The sequence below is a fragment of the Psammomys obesus genome, unplaced genomic scaffold (genome assembly GCF_907164565.1).
Source record: "Psammomys obesus unplaced genomic scaffold, mPsaObe1.curated_primary_1811, whole genome shotgun sequence".
Lineage (NCBI taxonomy): Eukaryota > Metazoa > Chordata > Mammalia > Rodentia > Muridae > Psammomys > Psammomys obesus.
Genome location: NW_026591598.1, coordinates 376,871 through 403,584, shown reverse-complemented (window position 1 = coordinate 403,584; position 26,714 = coordinate 376,871). Strand labels below are relative to the sequence as shown.

The following is a 26,714-nucleotide window of genomic DNA, read 5'->3' as shown; positions in this document are numbered from 1 at the left end:
CATAAGCCTCCCCAAACAGCCACCAACTGGGGATGATCGAGTGTTCTAAGGCCCAAGACTTACAGGGGTGGGTAGGGGCAGGAGCATCTCATTCAGACCACCACAGAAAGGACCACCCTCGAAGACAAACTCTTCCAATCGTTCCTTATAACAAGGCCGGTCACTATTCCCAATCCACGAACCCTGAAGCCTCTCCAGCGCTTCACGGGGCTCAGCCTGCACTTCCTTCCTTCAAGCATTCCCGCTTTCCCCTAAAGATCCAGTTCCTATGCCGCCAACATGTAGGTGGGCTGCAAAACTGGCTTCCCAGCCCTGTTTGGTAACCTCCATAGCCTCAGAGATTCCAAGGCAGCATTAGAAGGGTCACCCTAGAGAGCCAGGCTGATGAGGGTTTTCCCCATCTTGCAACGAGGAGTCAGAGTTCCAGAAGCCAGGGACACTCAGGGCCAGTCATGAGCAAGGCTGGACCTAGCGCGCTGCCAGGAGCGGCTCTTCCTCCACACAGCTAGGGCTGGCTGTCATCCCGGGCCCACCCTCTCGCCTCTCCGTTCCGATGAACTGCTCTTCTCAAGTTCAGTGAGCCAGCTGCCGAGGCCTCGGCACTCGTGGGCGTGGAAGAGGTTTGCAGAGCATACGTCTGGGCCCTTTGTGGACCAGGGAAGAGTATTTTTGCCTCACCCCACACTCGGTGATGGTATGTGAGGAAACAGGCTCAGGTCAAGCTGACTAAGGGCTCCCTGTGCCCCGATATGGCTGATGTAGCTTACTGAAGAAGCCCTGGAGGTTAAGAGTTTGAAGTATGTAACCTTCTATTGGGCTCAGCTGAGGGGGAATCCCGTGACAGGTTGTTTCAGTTGCAGTCAGCAATGACGTCAAAATCCCCCCCCCCCCGTTCTGTGTCACTCTTACAGGCAGACTGCCCCTTGAGAGCAGGTGAATCTGGTAACCGGGCTTCTATTACGAGCCCCCCCCCCCCGATTTTCTGTGGTTTCTGAAGGGCTTGTGTTTTGGCAGCACCTGCTTGGCCCCAAACTTCTGCTACCTCGTTGTTTTCAGCGATGGTTTTGTCCCCACACTGAACCTGTGAAGACATAAAGCTTCACCCCCCTCCTCCGTGGGTGGTGTAGGAGGGGAGGTCCAAGGCTGCAGCAGGGCAGGCTCAGCGACACGAAGAATGTCCTCACAGGCCACAGAGGAACCTCCTTCCACCCTTCTTCCTTCCGTCTCTGTCTCCACTGCCTGGAACAAGTCAAATCTGTCCGAACTCCCGTATGCAGTCATCCTCTCTCTCTCTCTCTCTCTCTCTCTCTCTCTCTCTCTCTCCTCAATTTCTGTCAACGTTTCGCCTTAAATTGTGGTGGCTTTTCAAAGGGCTATTCCTCAGCAGAGTCAGCGCCCCACCCCTGGGGAACCTGAATGCCGTCTCTGAAGGCGGGCACACTTCATCCTCACCACGCTGACTTGGTTAACACCTCGGCAACCATTTGCACCTCTAGCCCTTGGTTGCACCTGTGGACGGTGACATGGACCACAGCAAATGGCGCCAATTTGAGTCAGATCTGTGTCAGACCAGGCGGCCTTGTGTGACACTAGGCACAGCCACCACGTCTTACCAGATCTTTCGTCGGCTGTAAATGTGAGGGATAAACACAATCGTGAGCGTGAAACACTGCACCACAGGCCTGGCTTTCATAAGCATTTCCATCCCAGGATCGTGGCCGAGTGCCAAGGGATAAAAGCTGGCACACAGCAGCTTTACAGCTGGGAGAATGAGGGGGGGGGAGTCGAAGGCTGCTGAAGCAGACTGTTGTTTGGGCTTAATGCCTGGAAGGTTTCATCCATCCTTGAGATTCTGTGGTACAGCAGTGCAAACTGAGGTGGGGGCGGGGGGGGTGCTGGCGGGACGATGGCTGCTAGAGCAGGCTTAATGTCTGGAAGGTTCCACCCATCCTCGAGATCTCGAGATTCTATGGTACAGCAGTGCCAGCCATGGGGGGTGTATGGGACTTAGAAAGATCCTGAAGGAGAGCTGCCTAGGACACCAGGAGGCTGGAAGCTGCTGGGAAGCCTGACCTTGCATGATTTAGCACCTGGTTTCCTTGGCTCTGCTGTCTTAGATTTGCTGGCTTTGCATCACATGGGCAGAGGAGGTGCCAGCGAGCAGCATTAAACCTGTCAGACGCAGGGGGGGGGGGGGAGCTGTGCCGAGATTGCTGATGGGCTTGGCCAGAACGACAGCCCCGAGGTCAGATGGAAACAACCAGTAGAGCAAGCTATGCTGCTTGCCACTGGCTTAGGCCGGTCCACAACGGGACTCCCAGAATCTCCTGTGTAGAAGGAGTGCTGATTTATCATATAGGGTGAGGGATCCTGGATGATGGAGAACGGATAACGTTTTTGTGAAGGCAAGACTGGATGGGTGCCTGGAGATCCCCAGAGAGCAGTGATATGCCGAAGCAGGCCAGTCCTGGCCCAAGAGTCCTGTGAGACGGTTGTTAATCACAGTCACCAGTTATGATCAAACTGTGTAAGTCTATGTTTCAAGCAGAGGCTGAGTTTGTGGTCCAGCTGGTAAGTAAAGTGCCTGAATGAAGCCCTGAGTTCAATCTCCAGCACTGCATAAAGCCAAACAGCCCACACCTGTAATCCTAGCTCTCAGGAATTAGAGACTGTAGGATCCAAAGTTCTAGGTCATCCTGGGGTACATTCAATGCCGGGCTACAGGAAAACCCTGCCTCAAAAATAAATGAATAAATAGATAAATAAATAAATAAGTGCTCAAAGCTCAAAAACTTAATCCCAGTACTTAGAGGCAAAGGCTGGCTGATCTAAGTAAGTTCCAGGCTAGCAAGTCCCAGACCCAGTATGAATGCACAGAGGGACCCTGTGTCAAAAACAAACGAGAAAAAAAAAAAAAAAAAAAAAAAAACAAGCCTCCAAACCTCACCGCTGTCTCCCTGTTACTTGCATTCTTGGTGTTATGTGGATCGGTGTGAAGGACCTAGCTCACAATGGTGTGTGCTGTTTGGTATCTCTTCCCGGCCTCACCATTCGGTGACATCACAGTGATAGCTCGGAACCCGCTGGGCGGAGGTGTCCATACATCAGAGATGGGCAAACACTACAGATCAAGTTTGTGTCCTCCTAGGACAGGCACAGTAGCGCCACTCCGTGGCGGAGGAAAGAATATGCATCCAAGGGCAGGACTCCCTCGGCTGCGGGGATGCGGGGTGGGGGCGGGGGGTGAGAAGGCCCACCTGGAAGCCAGTGACCCGGTGACCCGGCTTGGCTGATGTGACGTCAGGCAGACCCCTTGCCAGGTCTGCTTCCTGCTGATTCTGTTTAGCTTCTCTGTTTCTCACGTGTGAAATCTGTTTCCTTTGCCGGGGAAGTTTTGGAGTGACCTGTGAGACTCCGTCTCCCCTGTGGGAAACACTTAAGCTGCATTCCCTCGGGGAGAGTCCACTGAGGGGTTTCCCCTGCACAACTGGCAAACTGAAAGTGTGCTGTCAAGAAAGAACAGACGTTAACTGGGACACCAAAGAGCTCATTTGCAAGCGGGTTGTATAGCAACAACAAAGTTAACTCTCCCCAAAGAGGAGAAATCAGTTTGGAATGATTTGCTTTGTTATCAAGATTATTACCTCGGACCAGAATGCTTCATCCCCCTTTGTGCTCTGCGGCTTTTGGACATCCTTTTAAGTAAGAGTCGAGTGTTGAATCTCCATTTTATTATTTTCATATCATAAAATGAGGGGGACGCCTCGGAGAGACTTCATCCTATTCACTAGCTCTCCAGCTGCATTCTGAAAAACGGTAATTTTCCTTTCAAAGGCAGAGTGTTGTCTGAATGGTTACAGCTCCCTGCCGTCAGGATGATGGGCGAGGAAAGACTGTTGCAGATGGCGTGGGCTTGTCTGGGCTTCTCGCCATGCTCTCCTGCGCTGACTCCTGAATCACAATTCAAACCGAGTGGGGGATTAAAAGCTGTTTAAAATGGCAGCAGGTTGCAGACAGGAGTCCCCTGGGCCTGAGAGTGTCTGCGCCCACCCAGAGAGCTCTGACAGGCCAGTGGGGCCATCGAGGCTGCTCCTGCCTAACATTTCAAGAGGCGTCTTGGATGAGGAGCTGGGGTAAGGATGTTGAGGGTGACAGGCTTGAAGTCCCTGAACTAAAGCTGCTCCCAGAAGCATTCAAGCAGATCAGAAAACTCTGGCTAAGGTGAGAGACAGGGCCAGCATCAGCCGCTGCAGCCAAAGCATTTCCTGTCATCCTTCACCCCCAAACGCTGTCAATGTGATCTTTCTGTCCTCTTTAAAATTATATTTTTTAAGATAAAATTGTTACTTTTTTTTATGTATCGGGGTGAGTGAATGACATGTGGGTGCAGTTCCTACAGGCGCCAGAAGAGGGCGCCAGACTCCCCTGGAGTTACAAGTGGTTGTGATCACCGTTCACTTAAGGATGTGGTTTTTGATACAGCTGTACTGAGCTGAGCAGTGAGGATCTGCTCCCTCCTTAATGCTACCTCTGTTTTGGCAACACCACTGGGGAGAAGGTAGAGGTGGCACTTTCTATAAGTCTCCACTAAGCCTGCCCCAGCCTCCCAGTGTCTCTCTTTGGCTGCCTTGCTCTCTGCCCATAGACTAGCCAGGCCCCAGGCTCTGCCACAGCTCTGCCCTTTGGTGTTCCACAGTGTCAGCGTGTGGAGGGGATGAGAAGGTGCCAGCTGGAGCCTGGAGGTTTCTACTGACTTCAGGCATACCTACCACCTGTGCCTCAGTCTTCCGGGGCTGAAGTGTCACCACCAATTATGTATCCAGTTCTCAGCTGCCTGACTGTTCCTGCGGCTCTGGCACCTGGCGACACGCGTTATGGCTGAACTTGATCGGATTCCCAGCAACTCCTCCTCCTTCCAGGGACTTCCTTTGAGGCTCCTGTGTGTGGATCAGCAGCACAGACTAGAGAATAAAAATACCAAGGACAAGTGGGCTGCAAGTGACAAAGGCCAAAGAATGTGACTTTCTCAGGTCACAGCTTACAAGATGTGTCTAGGGTCTCAGGAGAGGGACTGCCCGAGAGGTTTGCTGTATACGTAAGTAGTGGCTGTCATGCTGTTGACCCTGTAGGGGCTAGAACAAGCTATTTTCATTCACTCTGTCTCTTGACACGCTCCCCCGTTCCACTTCCCCTCCTACTTTCCCCTCACTGTTTCAAAGCTCTAGTTTTACCAGGAGAGACTCTCCCCTAAAAGGATGGGGATGCTGGAAAGATGACTCAGCCATTAAGAACACCCTGTGTGCCTGGGTTCAATGTTCAATTCCCAGCACCCATGTGATGGTTCACAATCATCTATCTTAAAAAAAAAAAAAAAAAAAAGTTTTCATCTGCTGTTGTCACATGAGAGGACATTAGCAATAAGCTTGACACCATTAATTCCCAGTCCGTATTCTGATTACCTCAGCACCCAGAACTCCACAGAGCTTCAGCATAGAACAGTGAGTTTGTCATGGCAAGAGTTGTTAGGAAGGGGTAGCGATTGTTGCCTGAACACCTTGTCTGTGGCTCTGGCAGAAATGGGTAACGTGGGAACCAGCAGAGAGACCTTTAGGCTGGTTTCAGTCACCTCCCCAAGCTGGTAGATGCTGAACTGCCACTCTGTGGAGTGATTCCTCCGAGGCTGCTTCTCCCCTGACTCCTGGCGTCCTATGGTGGTCTTCCAGGTCTTCCCAGCTTCCTGCTCCTGGTACCACCTGTCTGGCTCGCTGTCAGGCACTGCTTCTGCTTTGGCCACTGCTTTCACTGCCTAACTCGGAGAACAGACTTCTCCCACACCTCATGCTCTTCAACCAAGCACAGGATAGTTTCGCTCAGTGACTCACAGATCTTTAGCCTCCCTTACAGGTTCATTTACTAGTCCATCTTGGCTGAAATTCTCAAAGCAAGAAAACATTTGAGAAGCAATACCATGTCGATCCCAGCGTCTATGACCAAAGAAATATAGTAGCTTGGTGCTTCTTGTTCTCAAAGACCTGCACTGAAAATGTGAACATGGTCCACCTTGTATTGCATAGTGTTAGATTTATGTCAAGTGCCTGATGAGACTAAGAAAATGCATTTTTTTTTCTTACGTAAAATATATATTGGGGACTAAAATGGCATCAGATCTGCAACTTACTTTCAAGGCTCAGAAAACAATAGATATGTATAGAGAAAACTGTAAAGTCATGGTAGAATAAGCACATAGAGCCAGGAAGTGGGATTTGGTGGAAGCAAGGCATCATGGGAGTTCTGAGAGCATGTGTCAGCCTCCAGGGCTCCATTGCCTCAGCTCCATCACCTGTTTAGTTTCCTTGCTAGGGCTCTCTTCTCTTCCTTCTCTATACATCACCCCTCCCTAGGCGATCTCTAGTTCCAAGGTACTTATGGCCATGCACAAGACAATCTCAAACTCCTCTCTTGATCTCTGGCTCCCTTTCTGAATGCCAGATTGAATATCCAGTTACTCACCTCTCAGCCCCTCCTAGGTATGTCAAAGCCACTATCTCCTAGCAGTAGCCACATTCCTTCCCCGACTCCCTGGGGCTTTTCACCTGGCTGCACAAGCCCATCTACTTGTAAGACCAGAAAACAATTCCAGTGGTCACTCTTGGCTTCTCTTCCCCTCCTGCCCCCTCACATACAACTCTGTTTCTCATAGTGAAACTTAATTTTTAAACTACAAGCTTTAAAAAAAAAAAATCGTCTCTCTCTCTTCCCAACCCTGTTTATTAAGATCTTTTTTTTTTTTTTGGGAGGGTGGGGCAAATGTACAATTCTGATAAAAAAATTTGCCAGCAAATAACAATGTTCATCCTATATAATCACGGCTTAGTTAATAACCTTACTCTTATAATTTTAGAAGTTATGACGATGCTTATTCATATACTCATCAGCTATTTTAAAACTTTTGAAATTACATTCACTTATCTATCCATTGTGTGTGTGTGTGTGTGTGTGTGTGTGTGTGTGTGCATGCGTGTGCAATGTACACATTGAGGAGCCGAGTGTGGGAAGATGTGGTGGTCAGGCCTTCACCCTGCTGAACCATCCCATCACCCCATCTTATTAGCTGTTGAAACTGTGTTTGAATGTGAGCACACGTAAACTAGAATGTGAATCTCCGACACATTGCCATCGATCTGATAGCTATCAAGGGAGACATTATGTCAAGTGAAACGCTGGAGAAGTTCTGTCACTCCAATGATGCTCCTCCATCATTTTTGAGGCACTTCTTTGCCAAATGTTTGTCTCAGGTGAGCTCCCGTGCCTGGAGGAAGCTGTTCCTCAGTCACCGTAGGCACAAAGCCACTTCATGTGTGCCTGGCGCTGTCCCGGGTCTGGGACACCTGTGGGTGCCGGAGGCGCTTGGGTAGAATCGTGGTCTTCTGAGGCTCTGTGGCATAGCATGGGCCCACAGTTAAAGCTACGAAGAATGCAGAGCAACTCTTCAGAATGAACTTTGCTAAACATGGGTTCCCAGGCATCACGTGTTTTATAACAGTGCGTGTGTGCTTGCAACAGGAAAAGACTCTGACCCCCTCTTCCTGGGGTAATCCCTCAGCTCTGCCCTTGAAACGTTAATTTTTGCGGCTGAAGATTTTAATGCAAAGGAACGGCATGATGACCTGGTGGGAAATTGAGCTGCGGTTTTTGGGTTTGTTTGTTGTTGTTGTTTAAGACTGTCTTTTAGGGCCCAGTGAGTGTGCTGGTATGCGCCTTTAATCCAAAAGACAGATCTTTGTGAGTCTGAGTCCAACCTTGTCTTCTCAGAGAGTTCCACAGCAGGCGAGGATTCCCAGTGAGACCTTGTCTCACAAAAACAGAGGTGGGGCTTTTTTCAAGTGGGTGTAACCTGCTTTAAGGCTCTGAGGTCTTAAACGCCTGTTCAGTGTGGCTCATAGTATCCTTCCGCTGCCTGCGGATGGAGATGTAAAACTCTCAGCTCCCTGGCTTCTTCCACAGCACCACGCCAGCCAGTGTGCCGCCATGCTTCCTGCCAAGACAGTAATAAACTAAACCTCCGAAACTGTAAGACAGCCCCCAATTAAATGCCGTCCTTTATAAGAGTTGCCATGATCATGGTGCCTCCTCGCCTCAATAAAACCCTAACTAAGACACCTGCCTGGAAATCCAGAGATGCTCTGTAGCAAGAGTTGCAGACAACTGTGAGAAGCCCTGTGTGGACGCTGGAAACTACACCCAGCTCCTCTGGAAGAGCAGCAAGCAAGAGAGCGCGTTTAACCAGGGAACCATCTCTCCAGACCAGATTATAGCATATATCTTAAAGATTTATTTAACTATACAGTGTTCTGCCTTCATGCCAGAAGAGGGTACCAGATCTCGCTATAGATGGTCATGAGCCACCATGTGGTTACTGGGAATTGAACTCAGGACTTCTAGAAGAGCAGCCAGTGCTTTTAATCTCTGAACATTACTTCAGCCTTTAATTTTTATTTTTATTTTTTTTGAGACAAAATGTCATGTAGCCTAGGTTGGCCTCAAACTTACTATGTAGCTGAAGATGACCTTGAACTTCTGATCCCCCTAAGTGCTGGGATTACAAATGTGTACCACCATGCCCAGTTTATGTGGTGCTGAGGATTGACCCCAGGGCTTGAAGGCCCGCAAGCACGCTACCAACCGTGTTCCATAGCCCCGACCTTGGATTTTGATAGGACTCAATGAATGCTTAAATTTCTGGGGGTTATCACTGAAAACACAGAAACACAACAAACTAACAGAGCAGAATAAAATTCAATGAAACAGATTTTTTTATGCAGTGAGAAAAATACTAAAAAAAAAAAAAAAAAAACATCATCAATCCAAAAGAAACCCATAGATGCTCTTTTGTTTGTTTGTTTTGAGGCAGGGTTTCTCTATATAGCCCTGGCTGTCCTAGAACTATCTTCAACCAGGCTGGCCTTGAACACACGGAGATCCACCCGCCTCTGCCTCCTAAGTATTGGGATTAAAGGTAAACACCACTAGTCAGGCAACTGTAGATTCTAACAATGAAAGGAAGTGAAGCAGGATGGGCTATGGTCCAAAGTCCTCAAGGGTACATATGTATTTTCGAGCATGTGTCAGAAAACTATCACTGGAGTGTACAAAGCGAGTCCAGGACAGCCAAGGCCATGCAGGGAAACCGTGTCTCAAAAATCCAAAAATCAAGCAAGCAAAAAAGCTATTTCTAGAGACCTGAGCTTTAAATTAGGCATGTCAAGGTGTGAGGCCCAGTCTGTCCTCTGCATTACAAGTTTTTTGTTGTTGTTTTGTTTTTGTTTTTGTTTTGGGGGGGGGTCTCCTCTAGACAGGACACAAGGCTCATACCTGCTTCAAATGGTGTCTCAGCCAGTGCTTGCTGGGATCCCCTTAAATCTATGCTTTGCCCTTCAGATTTCTGTTTCACCCTCTGTTCTACTTTCGAAGTGTTCTTTTTCTCTAAGTAGATATCTTTTAGTATATTGCTTTAATCCATTTATTAATTCTTAACAATTTTCAATTACTTTCTCAATTATTGCTCTAGGAATTATAACGGATTATTTTTTTTCCCATAGTCTGCCTCAATTAATGCTGACTTAATTTCGGGGTCAGAGAAACTGCTCCAATATAATCTATCCCTCATCCCCTCACTTGGGGAGGCTTGCAGGGAACATGACAGACTGTTTAATTACAAACACCATCTTACCGATGTGACTCTACATTAACCAGAGCCATACAAAGTCATGATAAAGCAATGGCAAGGTCATGATAAACAACGCTTTACTGACTACTGTGCCCAAAGCTCCATACATCACAAGTTAATGGGATCACGGTGCCTCAGGCCGCCCCTGGGAGTGATGGAAGCGGCACTGGACCCTGCACAGCTGCTGTCAGGCCACAGCCCCAGCAGCAGCAGCAGCAGCAGCAGCAGCCTGGCGATCTCTAGGCGGTAGCATGCCCTTCTCGCGCATCGTCAGAGTAGATGATGTCCAGTAGATCGCGAATAACCCTTCTCTCCTCCACAATGCAGTGTGTTTCGGCGAGGCTGAGGGCTCTCATAGCGTAGTCCTTTGCCTGAAACAGGATTGCAGTGGTGAGAAGAAGTGGCCACAGGGAAGAAGCTGATTTTGTGTTTTGCTCGGAAACTGCGAAGGGAACTGGCCACCTTCCCTCACCAGCCAGGGAGAGCTCTTCTGACTGGATGGAGTAGGACAGGCATACCTCCTTAGCAGAGAGAGAACTGGGGAGGGGGGTCTCGAACCAGGAGACAGGGGTGGGGGTCACTGCTGCCTGAAGAAGAACATCCAGAGGACCCTGGGCCCAAAGTTCTGACCTGCACAGAGGTTCCATAGATATCTCTCTCAGCGTGGTCTCTGTTTCCTATCTTTTCTGCCCATTCTGTTTATTGAGTGGGTGCTATTTCCCAGGGACAGACTAGACACAGCAATCCATGTCCTTGTGAAACTTACACAGAGCAGGAAGGACAAGAAGCACAGTGAATAAGTAAAACATGATGATACTGCTCTTTTAATTATTTATTTATTTACATTTTTTTGAGACAGAGTCTTTCATGGCCCAGGCTGGCCTCATGCTGTGTAGCTGAGGATGACCTTGAACTTTACATTTTTTTGAGACAGAGTCTTTCATGGCCCAGGCTGGCCTCATGCTGTGTAGCTGAGGATGACCTTGAACTTATGGTCCTACAGTCTCTACCTCCTGAGTACTGAGATTACAGGTGTACCCCACCACACTCGGCTGTTCATGGCCGAATCCTTAGCATTAACATATGCCAAAGAAACAAAGAAAGCAGGAAGGAGGTGTTGGAAGTGTCAGCGGTGATCGTGGGTGTCCTGCTTACTTTTTATTATAGACCTAACACGGCCTGGAGCCACCTGAAGAGGAGGAGACTCAATTAAAGAGCTGCCTTGATCACGCTGACCTGTGGCTCTGGCTGTCAGAGAGCGTGTTGGTGATTGATGTGGGTCCCGGCCCACTGTGGCAGAACCATCCCTAAGCAGGTGGGCCTGGGTTGTGGAAGAGAACCAGCCAGGATGCACCATTCCTTCACAGTCCCTGCCTCAGTTCTTGCCTTGACTTCCCTCAGTGGACTGTGACTGGAAATGTTGGTCGAAATAAACCCTCTCTGCTCCCAGGCTGCTTTCCATCATGGTGTTTTGCTACAACAATGGGGATCAAATGAGGAAGGTGGGAGTTTGCAGGTTTAGACAGGGAAGAAAGACATGAAGGAAATGATGTGTTAATCTCAGTATACAGATGCGCCCTTTTTTGTCTCAGCACCTTTAGTAAACCCAGCATTCTTAGCATGCTTTGGAGTAACAGCTTCCCCCTAAAATGGACCCTGACCTGTAGAAAAGGGGTTTTAGCCGATGGCAATATGAAAATTGTTGGGGAAAATGTCCTACTCCCTGACTGTTTCTGCCAGGACTCCAGGATTAGCAACCCCTCTTCTGTGCCCCCACAGTGCTCTGTGCTGTCACACTCTCTTGTGACCCTCGTGCGCTCCTCCTGACCCTTGTTTGCAAAGCACCGGGTCCCCAATTCTTAAAAGAATTGGTTGGAGAGGAGAAGGGAAGAAATGCAGCTGTGGAGAGGCAGTGTGGAACTCCCCGTGCTGCCCACACAGAAAGGCCTCCCACAAGCCCCACCCCCTTCAGTTCTGTTTTTCTTTAGAGCACTTTATACTGTCTGAGACAGTATCACACAGTTACATGTCTATCGGATTATGGCGACTTTCCTTCCTCCAAACGCTCTAAGTTCTACAGAGAAGTAACTTGTCTGGTTGTTTGCTACTGTCTGGGCAGAAAGCCTTTTAAGTGGTAGATGCTCAATAAATATTTGAATGGATGAATTAATCAATAGCCTGTAAGACACTGGGAAAAATCAAGCCTTTCTGTGCCTCAGTTTCCTTATCTATAAAGAAGAGGTGAGAATTAAAGCTGACGGGTCATGTAAGGGCTTCAGCCAGTAGCTGGCATCCTTCTCAACAGTTGCCTGGCTGTCCCTGTCTGCCTAACTCCCCACAGAAACAGGGAGCGATGTCACAGTGGCTACTTCAGGCTCCACAAACATCCTCAGGACCTTCCTGCACACAGACCTCCCTTGCCCAGCTTCAGCTCCTTCCTGCAGCTCTGGAAAACGTCCCCCCCACCCCGTGGGAAGAGACCCAGAACCCATTACACAGCCTGACTGGAAATGTTCCAGAGTGAAAGCTCGCCCTGGAGATAGTGGGCTAAACAGAGCCAGACTGAACTGTTAGCTACTTCGCTGTCTCCATTTAGACAGGAGCTTTTCTGGGGAAGCTTACCTTTGAATTATCCATCATCAGAAAGTAAAGCAAGCTCAGTGTCTTCAGAACAAGGATAGTTTTGTGGGGCTCTTTGCTGAAAGTAGATTCTCGAATGCTCAGGATGGAAGTTAGGATCCGAATGGCTTCTGCTTCCTGAGCTTCATCTGCATTGGAAGAGGAGAAAAGAAACATGGGCCATGGAGGCCAGTGGGCATGGGGGCCCAGTGGGTAAAAAAGCCTGCTATGTGAGCACAAAGACCTGAATTCGGAAAACCAGTCATGTCTGGGCTTGCAATCCCAGTACGGCACAGGGAGAGAGACAGGAGGCTTGCTGGAGCTGCCCCATCTATAGACACATACACACAGACACACACACACACACACACACACACACACACACAGACACACAGACAGGCACACACACAGACACACATACACAGTCAGACAGGCACACACACAAACACAGACAAGCATACACACAAACACACACAGGCACATACACCAACACAGGCACACATATAAACACACACACACACACACACACACACACACACACACACACGTACACCCAAGCACACACACACACACCTGCCTTTGCTCTAGACACTGGGCTGTGGCCTGCTGCAGCTGCACTGGGGCTCTAGGGGAAACAGTGGGCAGCACAGAGATCGCCAGGAGCCGGAAGAAGGGCGCTTCTTTCAGGAACCCAGCCCTGTCCAGCACAGCAGTGACTGCAAGTGCTCAGAGCTGCTAAGGTTTCTATTGCTGAGGCTGACATCTCCTGAGTTCCTAATACAAAACTTGTCAGTCCAGATTCCTGGGATTCATTCAGCCCCGCTGCAGTTTCAGCACCCTAATTCCTGCCCCTCCAGAAAAGGTTAAAGACCTGGGACCAGCAGCCTGTTTGCCCCACCCCCACCCCCACGTGAGCCTGTTTATTTCCCTCAGAGGCTTTTTTTCTCTGTTTCTGTTTTATTGAAACGTGGTCTCATACCACCCAGACTGCTGTCAGACTTGCTATATAGCCCAGGCTAGCCTTGGACTTCTGATCCCCCTGCCTCCACTGCCTAAGTGCTGGGATTATCCCAGAGGTTTTCGTTTCTGTGTTGGTCACTATGTATTGGACAGTCATTACGGACCGGCACTTGAGAGCACACATTTAAGTAATAAGCTTAAAGAAAAAGGCAAAAAGCAGGAAGCCACGATGCTAAATAAACATGGTGGCCCGTGCATGGCTGTGTCTCTGCTACAGTGCAAACCACTGGCCTCATGAGGAAACTAAATGAGGTTTCTCAATTTCTACACCTTAGCCTAAAATCTTGCTTTCAAGTGCCACCTACCTATCGTCACGTCTTCGTCCTGGGACTCCGGTTAGAGTCCGTACCTGTGGGATGTTCTTTTGTTGCTGCAAGTGGGCTCTGCGTCCTCGCCTGCATGGGGGTGACTTTTGAGTGGAAACTGTATCTCTCATCTCTTAACCATCTCAGAGGGCACGGCCCCACTCAGGGCCACCCAACACCCAGCCCTTTGCTGGGCCTGGGGATGGAGATGGACTGGGTCTGGCCCTGCCACTAGGGACCTCACGTCCTGTAAAGGAGGCAGACAGTGTCAGGAGGAGCCGACAGGGCAACCCTGCACAGAGCTCCACCGGACTTATGTGCCCTGGAGGGAGAAAAAGTGAGAAATGGATGATAATTAGAAGCCAGCATTTTCTCTAAGTCTGCCCTTATCTGCCTGCTGACGATTCTGTGTGGTGGCAGGGGTCCGAGTTCCTCCTGACACTGGTACAAGCTCTTTGAGCCCTGTGTCTCCATGTTTTTTCCATCTGTGAAATGGGCACCGACAGGCTCTGTGAGACCACAGAGACGCACAGCCTGAGTGTTAGGGAACAAAGACTGTTGTTCCCCTTTCTCGGACACCTGCCACTTACCCAAGCCAGTGTCGTTCAAAAATCGTTTGCCCAGTAAATCTGCTTGCTGGGAACGAGCACGTGAGAGGGCTTGATAGTGGTTGTTCAGGTATGTGTGCCAGATCTGCGAGGCCTGTTGGGAAAGCAGGGTGATGAGACCAGCAGGTAGCTCGGCCATGTGCTGTGCCCAGCCAGGTCTCCCGAGTCTGGAAGTCCCACTCCAGCTGCGTACAGAGGCAGAGCGAGCCCTAGGAGCCCAGACAGGCCTGGCGCAAGCGCACAAGGGCTGGGCAGGCTCATTAGGGGCAGCGCCGCCAGGGTCCAGGGCCAATGGCTACCACTGCGTAGCAGGTGCCCCCGTTTCCATGAGCATAAACTCAGGCTTAGAGAAGTTACCAACACACTTAACTTTTGGAAAGATCTGACAAATGGCATAACCTGGCCGCACACCCAGGTCTGTCCGACTCCGAAGTTCGCTGGTGTTCAGCTACACCAAAATGCCATTTTCTAAGAGACAGAAAGCCGCAGTCACAGTACGGTGGCCTCTGTCACACACAGAACTGATTGCTCCCTAAGTGAGGGATTCCTGACTGAATAACTGGTGTTTTCATGTATTGGAAAGTTTTTACACGAGAAGAGTTTGGGATGCAGGAGAGAAAGCTTAGTTGGGAAAGTACTCTCTGTGAAGCATGAAGACCTGAGTTCAAATTCCCGCACCCACCGAAATGGGAACTCCAGCGACACAAGTTTGTCATTCTGGTGTTGGCAAGAGACACAGCAGGACCCATGGGGCTTGCTGGCCAGCCAATGTGGCCTACTTGGCAAGCTCCAGGGCATACAGAAACCCTGTGGATGGTGCCTGAGAAACAGCACCTAAGGTTGAACTATGACCTCTGAGTGCAAGCTCACATACATGCACACACAACTATACACACATGCACACACACACACATACACACACATACACGCACACAAAAAGAACTTTAGGCTTAGTGTGGTGGTGCAAGCCTTTAATTCTAGCACTCAAGAGGTAGTCAGAAGGATCTCAAGTTCAAGGCCAGCCTGGTCTACATAGTGAGTTCTAGGTCAGCCAGGACTAATTAGAGAGACCTTGTATCCCACCTCTGCCCAAATAATAATATAATAATAATAACACAAGAAAACCACAGAATCAACTAACATGGGACTGAACCATAGGGACTGAGCCATCCACCAGGGAATCTGCATGGGTCTGACCTAGGCCATCTGCACATATGTTACAGCTGGTCTTCTTGTGGGACTCTGATATCCGCGGGAAGCCCGCCCCCTTCTAAAGAGGAGGGTCAAATAGGTGACTACATTTGGAGGCTAAAAAGATAAGGTTCAACAGGTAAACGTGACTGCCACCAAGTATGATGATCTGAAGAAATGACAAATGTGACACTAAAAATTAGCGTACAGACACTAAAAATTAATAAAAAAATAAACATAATTTTAACATAATCTTAAACACTTAAATTTACACTTATTTATGGGGGAATGGGGGGGTTGGTAAGTGCATGTGGAGGTCAGAGGACAACTTTCAGGGGTCTGAACTCTCCTCCCACCGCATGGGTTCTGGATCACACCCGCAGTCAGGCTTGGTGGCATCGTCCTTTACCTGGCCCACACAAAGAATTTTTAAAACAGTTTCTTGTTCTTTGACCCTCCCAGGGGGCATTGCAGCAGTAAGTGTCCCTTAAAAAGTCCTTCCTAAGCCGGGCGTGGTGGCGCACGCCTGTGATCTCTACACTCAGGGAGGCAGAGGCAGGCGGATCTCAGTCAGGCGGCCAGCCTGGTCTACACAAAGCCAGTCCAGGATGGTCAGGGCTACACAGAAACCCTGTCTCCCAAAACAAAAACAACAAGGACAACAAAAAGTTCTTCCTTCAGCCAGCTGGTGGTGGCATATGCCTTTAATCCCAGCACTGGGGAAGCAGAGGCAGATAGGTTTCTGTGAGCTCAAAGCCGGCCTCGTCTACAAATCAAGTTTCAGGACAGCCGGCGCTATACAGAGAAATCCTGTCGTTAAAAAATTACTTTAAATTAAAAAATAAAAAGTTCTTCCTTCTCTGTTGTATATGTGTGCCTGCTTTGATGGCTATATGGGTGTGGCAGAGCCTGCTGTAAGCTCTGGTTCTCTGTGAATCTCTCTACACATGCTAAGAATTAGCCCAGTGAGCAGTAGAGAGGGGAAACATGAGCCTGAGGACTGGGCTGTGTAAGCTGATGGCGCCATCGGGCTCTGAGCATCTCCTGCTGTGGCCTGACTCTGGCCACAGATGCCGGGCCTGAAAGCCAGCACTAAGTTCTCACATCCCCGGCTCACCTTTGTGTACAGTGTGTCGGACAGCTCCCATTTCTCAAGACCATGGAAGATGTTGGCCAGGTGGAAGTATCCTCCTGAGGTCCTGATGTCTTCTGTCCCAAATGCACAACTGGCAAAATAAATCTATCGCAGGAGGAAGAGAAGGTGCCTGAATCCCCTGAAAACCATCTGAATGATGAGAAAAGGCTTGTGTCCAGAACTCACAGAAAAAAACCTTCCGTGCAGTCTGATGTGAAAATGGACTAAGGAACCTTGAGCAGACATTCCTCTAAAAGATACATGGATGGTTAGTAAGCATGTGACAAATGCTAAACATTGACAGTCATTCAAGAAATGGAAAAAAGTCACAACGGTCTCATCCCTCTTCATAGGGCTATCTTCAAAAAGAAAAAATGGTGCCAGGTCTCGGCGGCGGCACACGCCTTTAATTCCAGCATTCGGGAAAGCAGAGGCAGATGGATCTCTGTGAGTTTTTGAGGCCAGCCTGGTCTTCAAAGCAAGTCCAGGATAGCCAAGGCTACACAGAGAAACCATGTCTTGAAAAAGAGAGAGAGAGAGAGAGAGAGAGAGAGAGAGAGAGAAGACTGGTAAGGTAATAAAAGCCTCAGACGTGGCTCGGGAGGATGAAAAATAGTGCCGCCTCTGGAGGCAGCTAGGCACATCCTCAAAGGGCTAAACATGGAGATTCTGTATGGCCCAGGAACTTCCCTTCTGGGTACCTTCCCAAGAGAAATGGGCACACATGTATACACAGAGTTTGGTTCACAAACATCTGCTCTCACACACACACATATACATATATACACATATACGTGTATATGTATAGAGAGAGAGGGGGGAGGGAGGGAGAGAAGGAGAGAGAGAGGGAGGTTAAGGTTGAGAATCTAGCCCCAGTGCTGGAGTGTGTGTGTGTGTGTGTGTGTGTGTGTGTGTGTGTGTGTGTGTGTGTCTACTCAGGAAGCTTGGGTTTGATCTAATTCTTAATTGTGTGGTTCACCACAAGAGAGAATGTGCCTCTCTTAATTAACTAAAAGATGCAGAGGGTAGAGAACAAACATCAGTGAAGAAGAGCTGCCAGGCGTGGTGGTGCATACCTTTAGTCACATCATTTAGGAGGTAGAGGTGGGCAGATCTCTTCGAGTTCAAGGCTAGCCTGGCCACATATCAACTTCCAGGACTGCTAGGGCTATGCAATAAATGAAGACCCTCTCTCTTTAAAAGAAAAAGTATGGGTTAAAAGCCTGGGTAGAAACAGATGCCACCTTAAAAGGGGTGCCTGAAGTTAGTTTAATGGAAGAGTGACTGGAGCTGTGGGAGGGGTACAAAGGCAAGAGGGGTAATGAAACACCAGGAACAGCAATGGCGAGGAAAATGTTACCATCCTCAGACCTCAGAAAGCAAGAGAAGACAGCAGGGGTAACAGAGACCAGCCACGGCTAAAGCATGGCCACTGGACAAGAGCTGTATCCAGAGAGGAGTGCTGAAGGCTTCTGCCAGAACTGGGGTGTGGGTGGGGTGGGTCCTTCAGGCCCCACCCGCCAATCCCCACTGTATCCCTCACCTTTCTCTCCCCTGCTGTGCCACTTGCCAACCCCTAGCAAAGCCAGACACCAATGACATCCAGTCTAAGGCAAGCACAGAGGCAGGCAGCCAGAGGGAGATGGCCTGGGGGAGAGGCGAGTGGAGAGGCCACAAAGAGGCCCCAGGAGAGAGTAGTGTGTCCCAACCTAATCTGGATCAAGTGCAGGAGTTCTGATAATGGTTTCCAATTCAAAATTTCTACTAGGAACCCCCTAACTTGAGAAGAAGAGCTCATCATCCTCCCATCTAACATCTGTACAGTTTCATAGGTTGTGATTTCTATAGATCTAGCTCATTAAAATTTAATAACCACACCTAGAAGAAGAGACACGAATATTATTTTAACAGAGAGCCACGAAGTCCAGTGCTTACAATCTTCTATTACTAATCTCTGCTTTGCACTGATGTGGTTAGGACCATTCTATGATCTGTCTTACATGTGAAGAAAAAGGTTAACTAATGTGTCACAGAAACAGCAGAGCTGGAAACAGGAGCATGGCCCTTCTCTTAGCCAGTGTGCAATTTTGTCTTCCTAGATGAAACTCAGACAAATGAGACCTGGGGAAGATGTGGCCACATTTGCATAGCCAGGAAGTAGAAAGGTTTGAACTGAGGTCATTAGAGCTGAGTTCTTGCTGCTGCTCCTGAAATGGTCAGTGTAGCAGCAAGTGTTAGAGACATGCTCAGTTAACAGAAACACTAAGCACAGCTGTTCTTGGTGATACCCAGATGTTTGAAGTGAGCTTGCTCACATCATTAGCCAGGTGGTAGCGGGCTTGCTCTTGGTTGTCCTTGGCTATGTAGAGAAGGCCCAGGTTCCGATGCAGTAAAGAGTGAGTGGCATTACTACAGTCAGTTGACTTGAGGACTGTCCACCGGGCTTGGGATAAATATTCTTCAGCCTGCACTATCCGGCCCATACCTGCCAAGAGTCAGTAGTGAAAGAGGTTATAAGCCAGACACGGTGATGGATGTCTTTAATTCCAGCACTTGGGAGGCAGAGGAAGTGCTTCATAAGTTCAAGGCCAGCCTGAACAACATAGTTGCAAGACAGCTAGGACTCTGTAGAGATACCCTATTTCAAAACCCCTAAATAAATAAATACATTAGAATTTAAATTTTAACTAAAGAATATGTGATGAAATTTGATTTATACTTTAGTTTATTCATTGATACACTTACTGGTACCTCAAAGTTGCTCATGAATGTTCATCACAATCTGTTCATAACAAATGCTTACTGGTTAATAAGCATATTCTGACCCATGAGTGAACTGTGATTATCCATAAAAAGAATATGTCTGGATACATGCCACAGAGCAGACGGATTGGAAACAGCATGCTAAGTGAAAGAAGCCAGACACCAAAAGCCACATATTGTCAAACTCCATTCATGTGACATGTCCAGAACAGGCACATACACAGAGAGAAAGGAGGTGGTGGCTGGGTGTGCATCAGGGAGAAAAACAGGTGGGCATGTCTAATGAGGGCTAACTACTAACAATTACATGGATTTTTAGAGGTGATGGGATGTTCTAGAATTAAATAGTAGTGAGTTATATGACCTTTTGAAAATATAAGCTTCTGAATATATTAGACTGTACCTTGAAAGGGTGAATTTATAGACTGTGAATTCTCTATACATTCACAGAGAGATACGCTAGGATTTTTTTAATTTAGGTTGTTTTTGTTTTGTTTCATTTTGTTTTGTTTTAGATGGAGTCTCTGTAGCTCTGGCCTTCAACTCTATGTAGACCAGAATGGCCTTGAACTCGTAAAGATTTTCCTGCCTTCTGAGTATTGAAAAATAAAGGTGTGCACCTTTATTTTTATAAAGTTTATACTGGGCTTTTAAAATATTTATTTTATTTTGATTATGTGTATGTGGGGGTGGATTACGTGCATACTGGTTCTTGAGAAGAGCAGAAATATGGTGTCAGGTTCTCTGGAACTCCCGGCAGTTATGAGATGTCAGGTGACAGTTATGATTCGTCAGATAACAAGGCTGCTGGAAACTGCAGTCCTCTGCAAGAGCAGTATACAAATACATATATACATATTTCATTTTTCTCTGCCTAGTTTACTCAAGGAGGCAATGCTGAAGAAGAAGGGAGCCAGGCGTGGTGGCGCCCACCAGTAATCCCAGCACTCAGGGAGGCAGAGGCAGGCGGCTCTCTGTGAGTTTGAGGCCAGCCTGGTCTACAAAGCGAGTCCAGGACAGCCAGAGCTACACAGAGAAACCCTGTCTCAGAAAAGGAGGGGGAGGAGGAGGAAGAGAAGGAGGAGATCCCCAGGCCAAGCTGTAACTGCATCTAAGCAAACATGGGCCCTGAAGGAAGAGGCATAGGAGAATGCACCAGGAGCCTGCAGGTTTGGAAGGCTGGACAGGGCAAGGCAAGCAGCGGGGCTCCAGTGCATGGGTCCTTGGACAGAGCTCACACTGTGCCCCATGTGGGTCAGCCCAAGCTTGCCACCCTCTCACAGACCATGCCTCCCTGCAGGGTGTAAGGATGCCGGGAGATGGTGGAGGTGTGAAGGAAACAGGACTCGCCTGAAGGGTGACTTTTATTAGTGTATGGAATAGAAGAAGAGACCAGGAGCATTTGTCTGGAGACAGAGGCTGACACTGGCTAGTGGCGTAGCTGAGACACATTACAGTGTAGGGGAGATTTTGCAGTCTGTGGTGATGAAAGCAAAGGAAGACAGAACACAGCAGTCACAAGGAAGGTACTCGGGGGAAGGAGAGGGGGCAGCCTTTCCTGAGGATGTGGCTGCGCCACACCAGCCAGCCCGTCCGCACCTGTGACAAACCTGCCGGCAATTCTGGGAAACAGTTATCAGAGTTATCAAGTTTGGTATTTTCACCTAACTTCCTGAGCCTTCATCACTGTGCTTGATGCTCAGAGCACACTGAATGGCATGGTCCCTGATTGCTAGGAACCTGTGGTCAAGCAAGGAGAGGCCCCCAACAAAACAGCCATGAAGGGCTGTGGAGGGAACGAACAGTCACCAAGATGCAGCAGAAAGAGCCTAGGCTGGAAGATATGGAAACGCTGCTCTGTTAGAAGGATAAATTAAGCAGACACCTGAGGGTAAAACCAGCAGTGTGGAAGAGGAGAAGTCTCCAGCGTTCCAGTCAGAAGCCCACCCAACCGGACCAGGAAAGGAAACAGGGAGATGAGCGGGCCCTACCTCTCCTATGTCACGGCTTGCATGGAACTTGCATATTTTGCCACCTGGTCCCAAGCTGGTGACCTTATTTTAATGGTTACTTTGGATGGTAACTTAGGGAAGGAAATTGCCGGCAGGACAGATGTTCCTGAAAGTTGTCCCAGTCAGCTCCTCCCTCTCTGTGTTTTGTCTACCACGAGGAACACGGCTCTGATCTGCTATACTCTCCCCACCACCCTGGCCTGAACCCTGGGTAACCCTGAGCCCAAATTAGTCCTCCCTCCCTGACTGTCCATGCCAGGTGTGACGGTCACAGTGCTGAGGGCAGTGGCAGAGGGCAGCGAGGACTCCTCCCTTCTCTTAAACTATTACTGCGAATGCCATTCCTAGTTAATTTAAAATTCCAAGTTTTACTAAAAGAAAGGAAAAATAGAAGGAAAGACCAAAAAAAGAGAGAGAGAAACCGAAGAACAAAAACAAAAAGAAGAAAAGGGTGACCATCCCAGGCGTTTCCACTTTGGGTGGCGGGGTCTCTAGGAGGAAAAGAAGCACGTGAGAGAGGACTGTGATTTATTTAAAGTTTCAAAAAGTTTGTACCTCGAGGATTTGGGCCTGTGTTGAAACCTTCCATTCAACAGCTCTTTCAGCTTTTAAAGCACTTCCATGATCATTTCATTTCTACAGCCTTACATAATTCCCAGAGCCATCCCATGAAGAGCTACTCAGAGACACCAGAGGCTTTCTGGGGGCCGTGAGGTACTAGTACCCTCTTTGCCCTTTACTGTGCTGGGTGGGATAACCTCATGAATCTGGTTCTCTTGAGTCTAGTGGGAGAGAGAGAGATTAAGTAATCCCAGCCAGAAATCTAATCTATGGCTAGAAATGGAGAGCTCAGAAAAAAAGGAAACCATTTCTAAGTGATTTAAAAAGAGACCCAGGGAAAGCAAGACAGCTCAGCAGGTGAAGGGACATGTTGCAAGACATGGCCTGAGCGTGGGAGGAAAGAACCAACTCCAGGAAGGCCATGGCACATATGCCATTGAACACACACACACTTATAAGTTAAAAAAAGAAAAGAAAGTGCAACCTAGTCTTGGAGACAGGCCTTTAGACCAAAGAATAGAAACCATGACCTGAGACTTGAATGACAAGGAATTAATTAGGTAGAAGGGAGGGAAGGAGAAATAGTTAGAGACATCTAGAACACAGAACTTCAAGCCCCAAGGACTTGAGAGAAGTTCTCTGTAGCTAGAAGAGAGAAAAGAGCAGCAGAGAGACCATCACTCAGACTGCTGCAGGAATCTGTCTTTCTGGACATGCAATGGGATTGGTCTGTTCAGTGGAAGAGAGGCTGAAGACAGCCAAGGAAGACATGGGAAGAGCGAGCAGGGGGGTGAAGGTGGGACTTCGGCTTAAGTGACTTTTTCAAAGCCCCACAGTCAGTGTGAGAGTCCACGCAGTCTGGGCTGCATTTCCTGCCTGGTGCTCTTTCTGCAGTCTAGGATGGGGTGTCAGACCTGAGCAGGGTGAGGGAGGCAGGCACTCCTGAGGTTACAAGGCCATGCAGGAGATCAGCCTCAGTGAGGAGGCAGAGTTCATACAAGCAGGGGAGGGCATCTTTGTGAGGTGGACTGTGGAGCTTGGACTGGAGGGCAAGAACTAGTTCAGGTTCTGGGAGCCCATTCTGTATACAAACATGTCGATGACTGGAGACGCCAGCATCCTCCTGTCAGAGAAGGGAGCTGCAAATATGAAATGGGAGACTGGACTGAGGATGTGCTGTTGTACAGGGGTTTGAATGATCTGGCATAGACCCATGCCATATGTGTGAGAAATAGTAAATATTAGCCTTTCCGTCAAACACTATAAAACTTTTGTTTATGACAAGGAACTCAAATCTTTTTATCTCCCCCACCCGGTAAAACATTTATAGAAAAGTTTAGAGCTCCTGATGCAGTTAAACTTTTGTTTACACAAAGGCCCTGCTATGTTCTTGAAATGTATGTGACTTAAGTGGCCCAACCCTTCCCACTCTCCTTCATTTCCTTTTCAAACCAGCCAGTTGCAGAAGACTGTGACATCAAACCCCCAACCAATGAGGGAAAGACACAGTCACCACCTATGCTAGAATAAAAACCAAGTGAGGGGCTGGAGACTTGGCTCTAGCAGCGAAGAGCACTGGCTGCTCTTCCAAAGGACCTGGATCCAACCACTGTCTGTGATTCCAGTTCCAGGGGACCTGACACCCTGCAGACACCAGTGCACATAAAACAAAAATAAATACGTTATTTTTAAAAACTTAAAAAAATAAAACAAGTGAGTTTCCTGTCCCCGTGTGCTTGATCTTCAGGTTTGGGTCCAGGACACCCTTTTTACAATGGGAATCGTCACCTTCCTGAGCTACTTTCGCCTTGTTTTTGTGTTCCTTTTGTGCGTTGCTGAGATTATTTGAGTCTGACAGAGATGTGATGTGTGTAGACACACACAACACAGTATTGTGTTGACTTATCCATTCCTTAATTCTGCGTCCTCATTACTCCTGGCACAGGCATGGCCCCAAGAGCAAGGAGTGGGTAAGCAATGAATAAGACACCCAGTGGCTTTGGGCGTCCAGATTCATTTTCTGTGGAAAAATAAAACAGGGGGAAGGTTCTAGGAGATAAGGTTTTCAGAAATCAGGAACTTTAAAAAAATTAAAGAAGGAGATGTTTCAAAGAGCAAGGAGACGAGAAGCCAGCTTGAGTGTCAATTCAGAGACAGTTCAAGCACACGACTCGTACTAACAGCAGAGGGTTAAGCCCAGTGAACAAAACGGGAGACCAGAGTCCTGATAAGCTGCTGTAAATGAGTGAATACACGGAGAGTCTGATAAAGAATGGGATGCTTACATGACTCCACCTCATAAACCAAAACTAGAATTACTGTGGTTCCTGGCAGAGAAGCCCAGCACTGCTGAGGTAAAGGTGTGACGGACTGAGAACACACTATCCCCTGTGACATTCCTTTCCCAAATCCATAGCCTCAACCTCATCACAAGGAAACAGCAGGTGGACCCAGCTGAGGGCTATGCTATGTAATGAACAGTTGGCTCAGCAGTTAAGAGCACAGAGGACCCGGGTTCAATTCCCAGCACCCACATGGCAGCTCACAGCTGTCTGTAACTCTAGTTCCAAGGGATCTGGTGCCTTCTTCTAGCTTTCTTGGGTACAAGGAACACATGGGGTACACAAACATGTCCAAAGGTGAAACACTCATATGCATAAAGTAATTTAATTTCTTTAATTGGCCAATGATCTCTACAAGTGTCAAGGTCAAAAAAGCCAGTGGAAAGCTGGGACACTTTCAGAGTGAAGATTTGACATATGGCAACAAGAGAGGACAGCGTCTCCGAGTCTGACTTCTTCTGATTCTGTAGCTTTGGGGCCATATTTTTGAAGAAGGCTGCACTGTGCTTGTGAAGAGGGTATTTTATGGGAAGTCTACACTAGAGAGTTCCAGACACAGAAGCTGTCTCCATTTGACATTAAGCCTTGCATGGGGGCTCTTATACTATACCAACAACACCTTGCATCGCTTTTTATTTTCAAAGCTGGGACTTGAACCCAGGACCCTACACATTCTAGGTGTGTGCTTTACTGCTGAGCTGTAGTCCTAGCCTGAAGGATGTTATTCAAAATGATGGCTATGCATTCAAATGATGTAACTTCCTCTCAGAATGCTAATCCCCTATTGCGGCCATCAGGCGGTGTCTGCTGTTCTCACTCTCAGTGGTAGGTTCCTCTATTTCTAAACCATGACTATGACCCCAGGGAACAAAGGTAGGTGCTACATCCCAGCTAGGTTAACAAAATTCTATCTTCTAGGAATTTGTAATGGAAATTGGATGCTAACCCATCACTGCTCCTCAACTTGAATCTAGAGTACAGCATGCAGCTTTAACTAGGCCTGATATCTGAGGGTAACTGTCTCTTGCAGTGAGAACAAGATGTTAAAACTTAGTCCACGGATGGCTGAACTGAAGCAGATACATACAGAGGAGCAGAGACAGAAAAGGAGGGCGGGGGTGTAGCTGAGTTGGGAGAGTGTTGGCCGAGCGTGCATGAAGCCCGGGTTCGAGCCACAACAACACATATGCTGGGAATGTAGTTTTGGCCTGAAATCTCAACATTGGAAGGGTGGCGGAGGCAGGAGGATCAGAAGTCCAAAGTCACCCCTTAAGCTACATGGTGAGTTTGATGTTAGCCTGGGTTTGGTAAGGAGCCCTTTAGAAAGGAGAAAGAACAGAAGGGAAGCGGGAGCAAAGCTGAGAGCCCTGCCAATTTCCTACACAGGTCAGCCCTTTAACTACCTTGGGACACTCCAAAAGCCTAAATGATTTCTTCCCTTTGCTCAGGCCAGCTTGGGTGGGTTTCTTTTTGTTGTTTGTTTGTTTGTTTGTGACAGAATCTCTATATAGAGTCCTAGCTGTCCTAGAACTTGCTATGTAGACAAGGGTGGCCTCCTGCCTCAGCCTCCCCAGTGCTGGCATTAAAGGTGAAGGACACCAGGCCCATCTTAAGTGATTTATGTCAGCTGAGGCCACAGCCTTCACCCCGTTATGTCAGACTTCATACCGACCCTGCTCTTCCACAAAGGGTGTCTTGCCCCTGTCAAGGATCAATATAGCCCTTCATCAGGTTCCAGGTCTAACATCAGTGCCACTCACCAAGGCTGGCCTCAGCCAGAAGCAGGTAAGCAGGCACGAGCTCTACAGAGTTGAGGCCATGCACGTTCATGCGGAAGCGAAGGGAGTGCAGAGCTGCGGGGACAGCCTCTTCATGTTTTCCTTCAAAAAGATATTTCTGGGCGACCGTGTAGCAGAATTCAATCAAGTGCTTCTGTGGAAGGCAGGAATGGACACTCTGAGACAAGGTAAAAGGTGAAGGAGGAAACACCTACAGGTAAGGCCAACCCCCAGCTGAAGGTACTTAGTGAGCCTGCCTGGACCACGTAGACACGAAGTTGGGAAGTGGGTGGATAAAAAAGCAAACTTGGAACTGTGAGTCCAAGGTCCAGAGACAGACATCTTTCATTTTAGCTCAGAACTTGGCAGAGAGATGTTTTGGAATGTGAGTTCTCAGATGAACAGTACTCATCATTTCTGCAGTTCTTTTTCTTAGCATCCTTTTTCATGGTTAGTTTTTTGCATTTTGTTTTGTTTTGTTTTGTTTTGTTAAGACAGAGTCTTATCGTAGTCCAGGACAGCCTCAAACTCACCATGTGGGTGAACATGTTTTAGGCGATACCAAAGCTGGAACCCAGGGTTCCAGCTAGCCAAGCCCATACCAACTGGTGTGCTTCTCTGGCCTAACTTAGCAAAAGCTATAGATGGCACAG

General features: G+C 48.2%; 1 protein-coding gene across 1 annotated transcript in view; it reads right to left on the bottom strand.

The window, feature by feature from the left end:
- Nucleotides 1–9,606: 9,606 nt before the first annotated feature.
- Nucleotides 9,607–26,714, bottom strand: part of Zmynd12 (zinc finger MYND-type containing 12) — a 30,493-nt gene continuing 13,385 nt past the window's right edge. The window contains exons 3-8 of the mRNA XM_055611253.1: nucleotides 26,044–26,215; nucleotides 18,921–19,090; nucleotides 16,588–16,710; nucleotides 14,262–14,373; nucleotides 12,350–12,495; nucleotides 9,607–10,098 (exon numbers count right to left, since the gene is read on the bottom strand). Of these exons, the coding sequence (XP_055467228.1) occupies nucleotides 9,967–10,098; nucleotides 12,350–12,495; nucleotides 14,262–14,373; nucleotides 16,588–16,710; nucleotides 18,921–19,090; nucleotides 26,044–26,215 (855 nt within the window). The 3' untranslated portion in view covers nucleotides 9,607–9,966. The remainder of the gene's footprint in view (nucleotides 10,099–12,349; nucleotides 12,496–14,261; nucleotides 14,374–16,587; nucleotides 16,711–18,920; nucleotides 19,091–26,043; nucleotides 26,216–26,714) is intronic.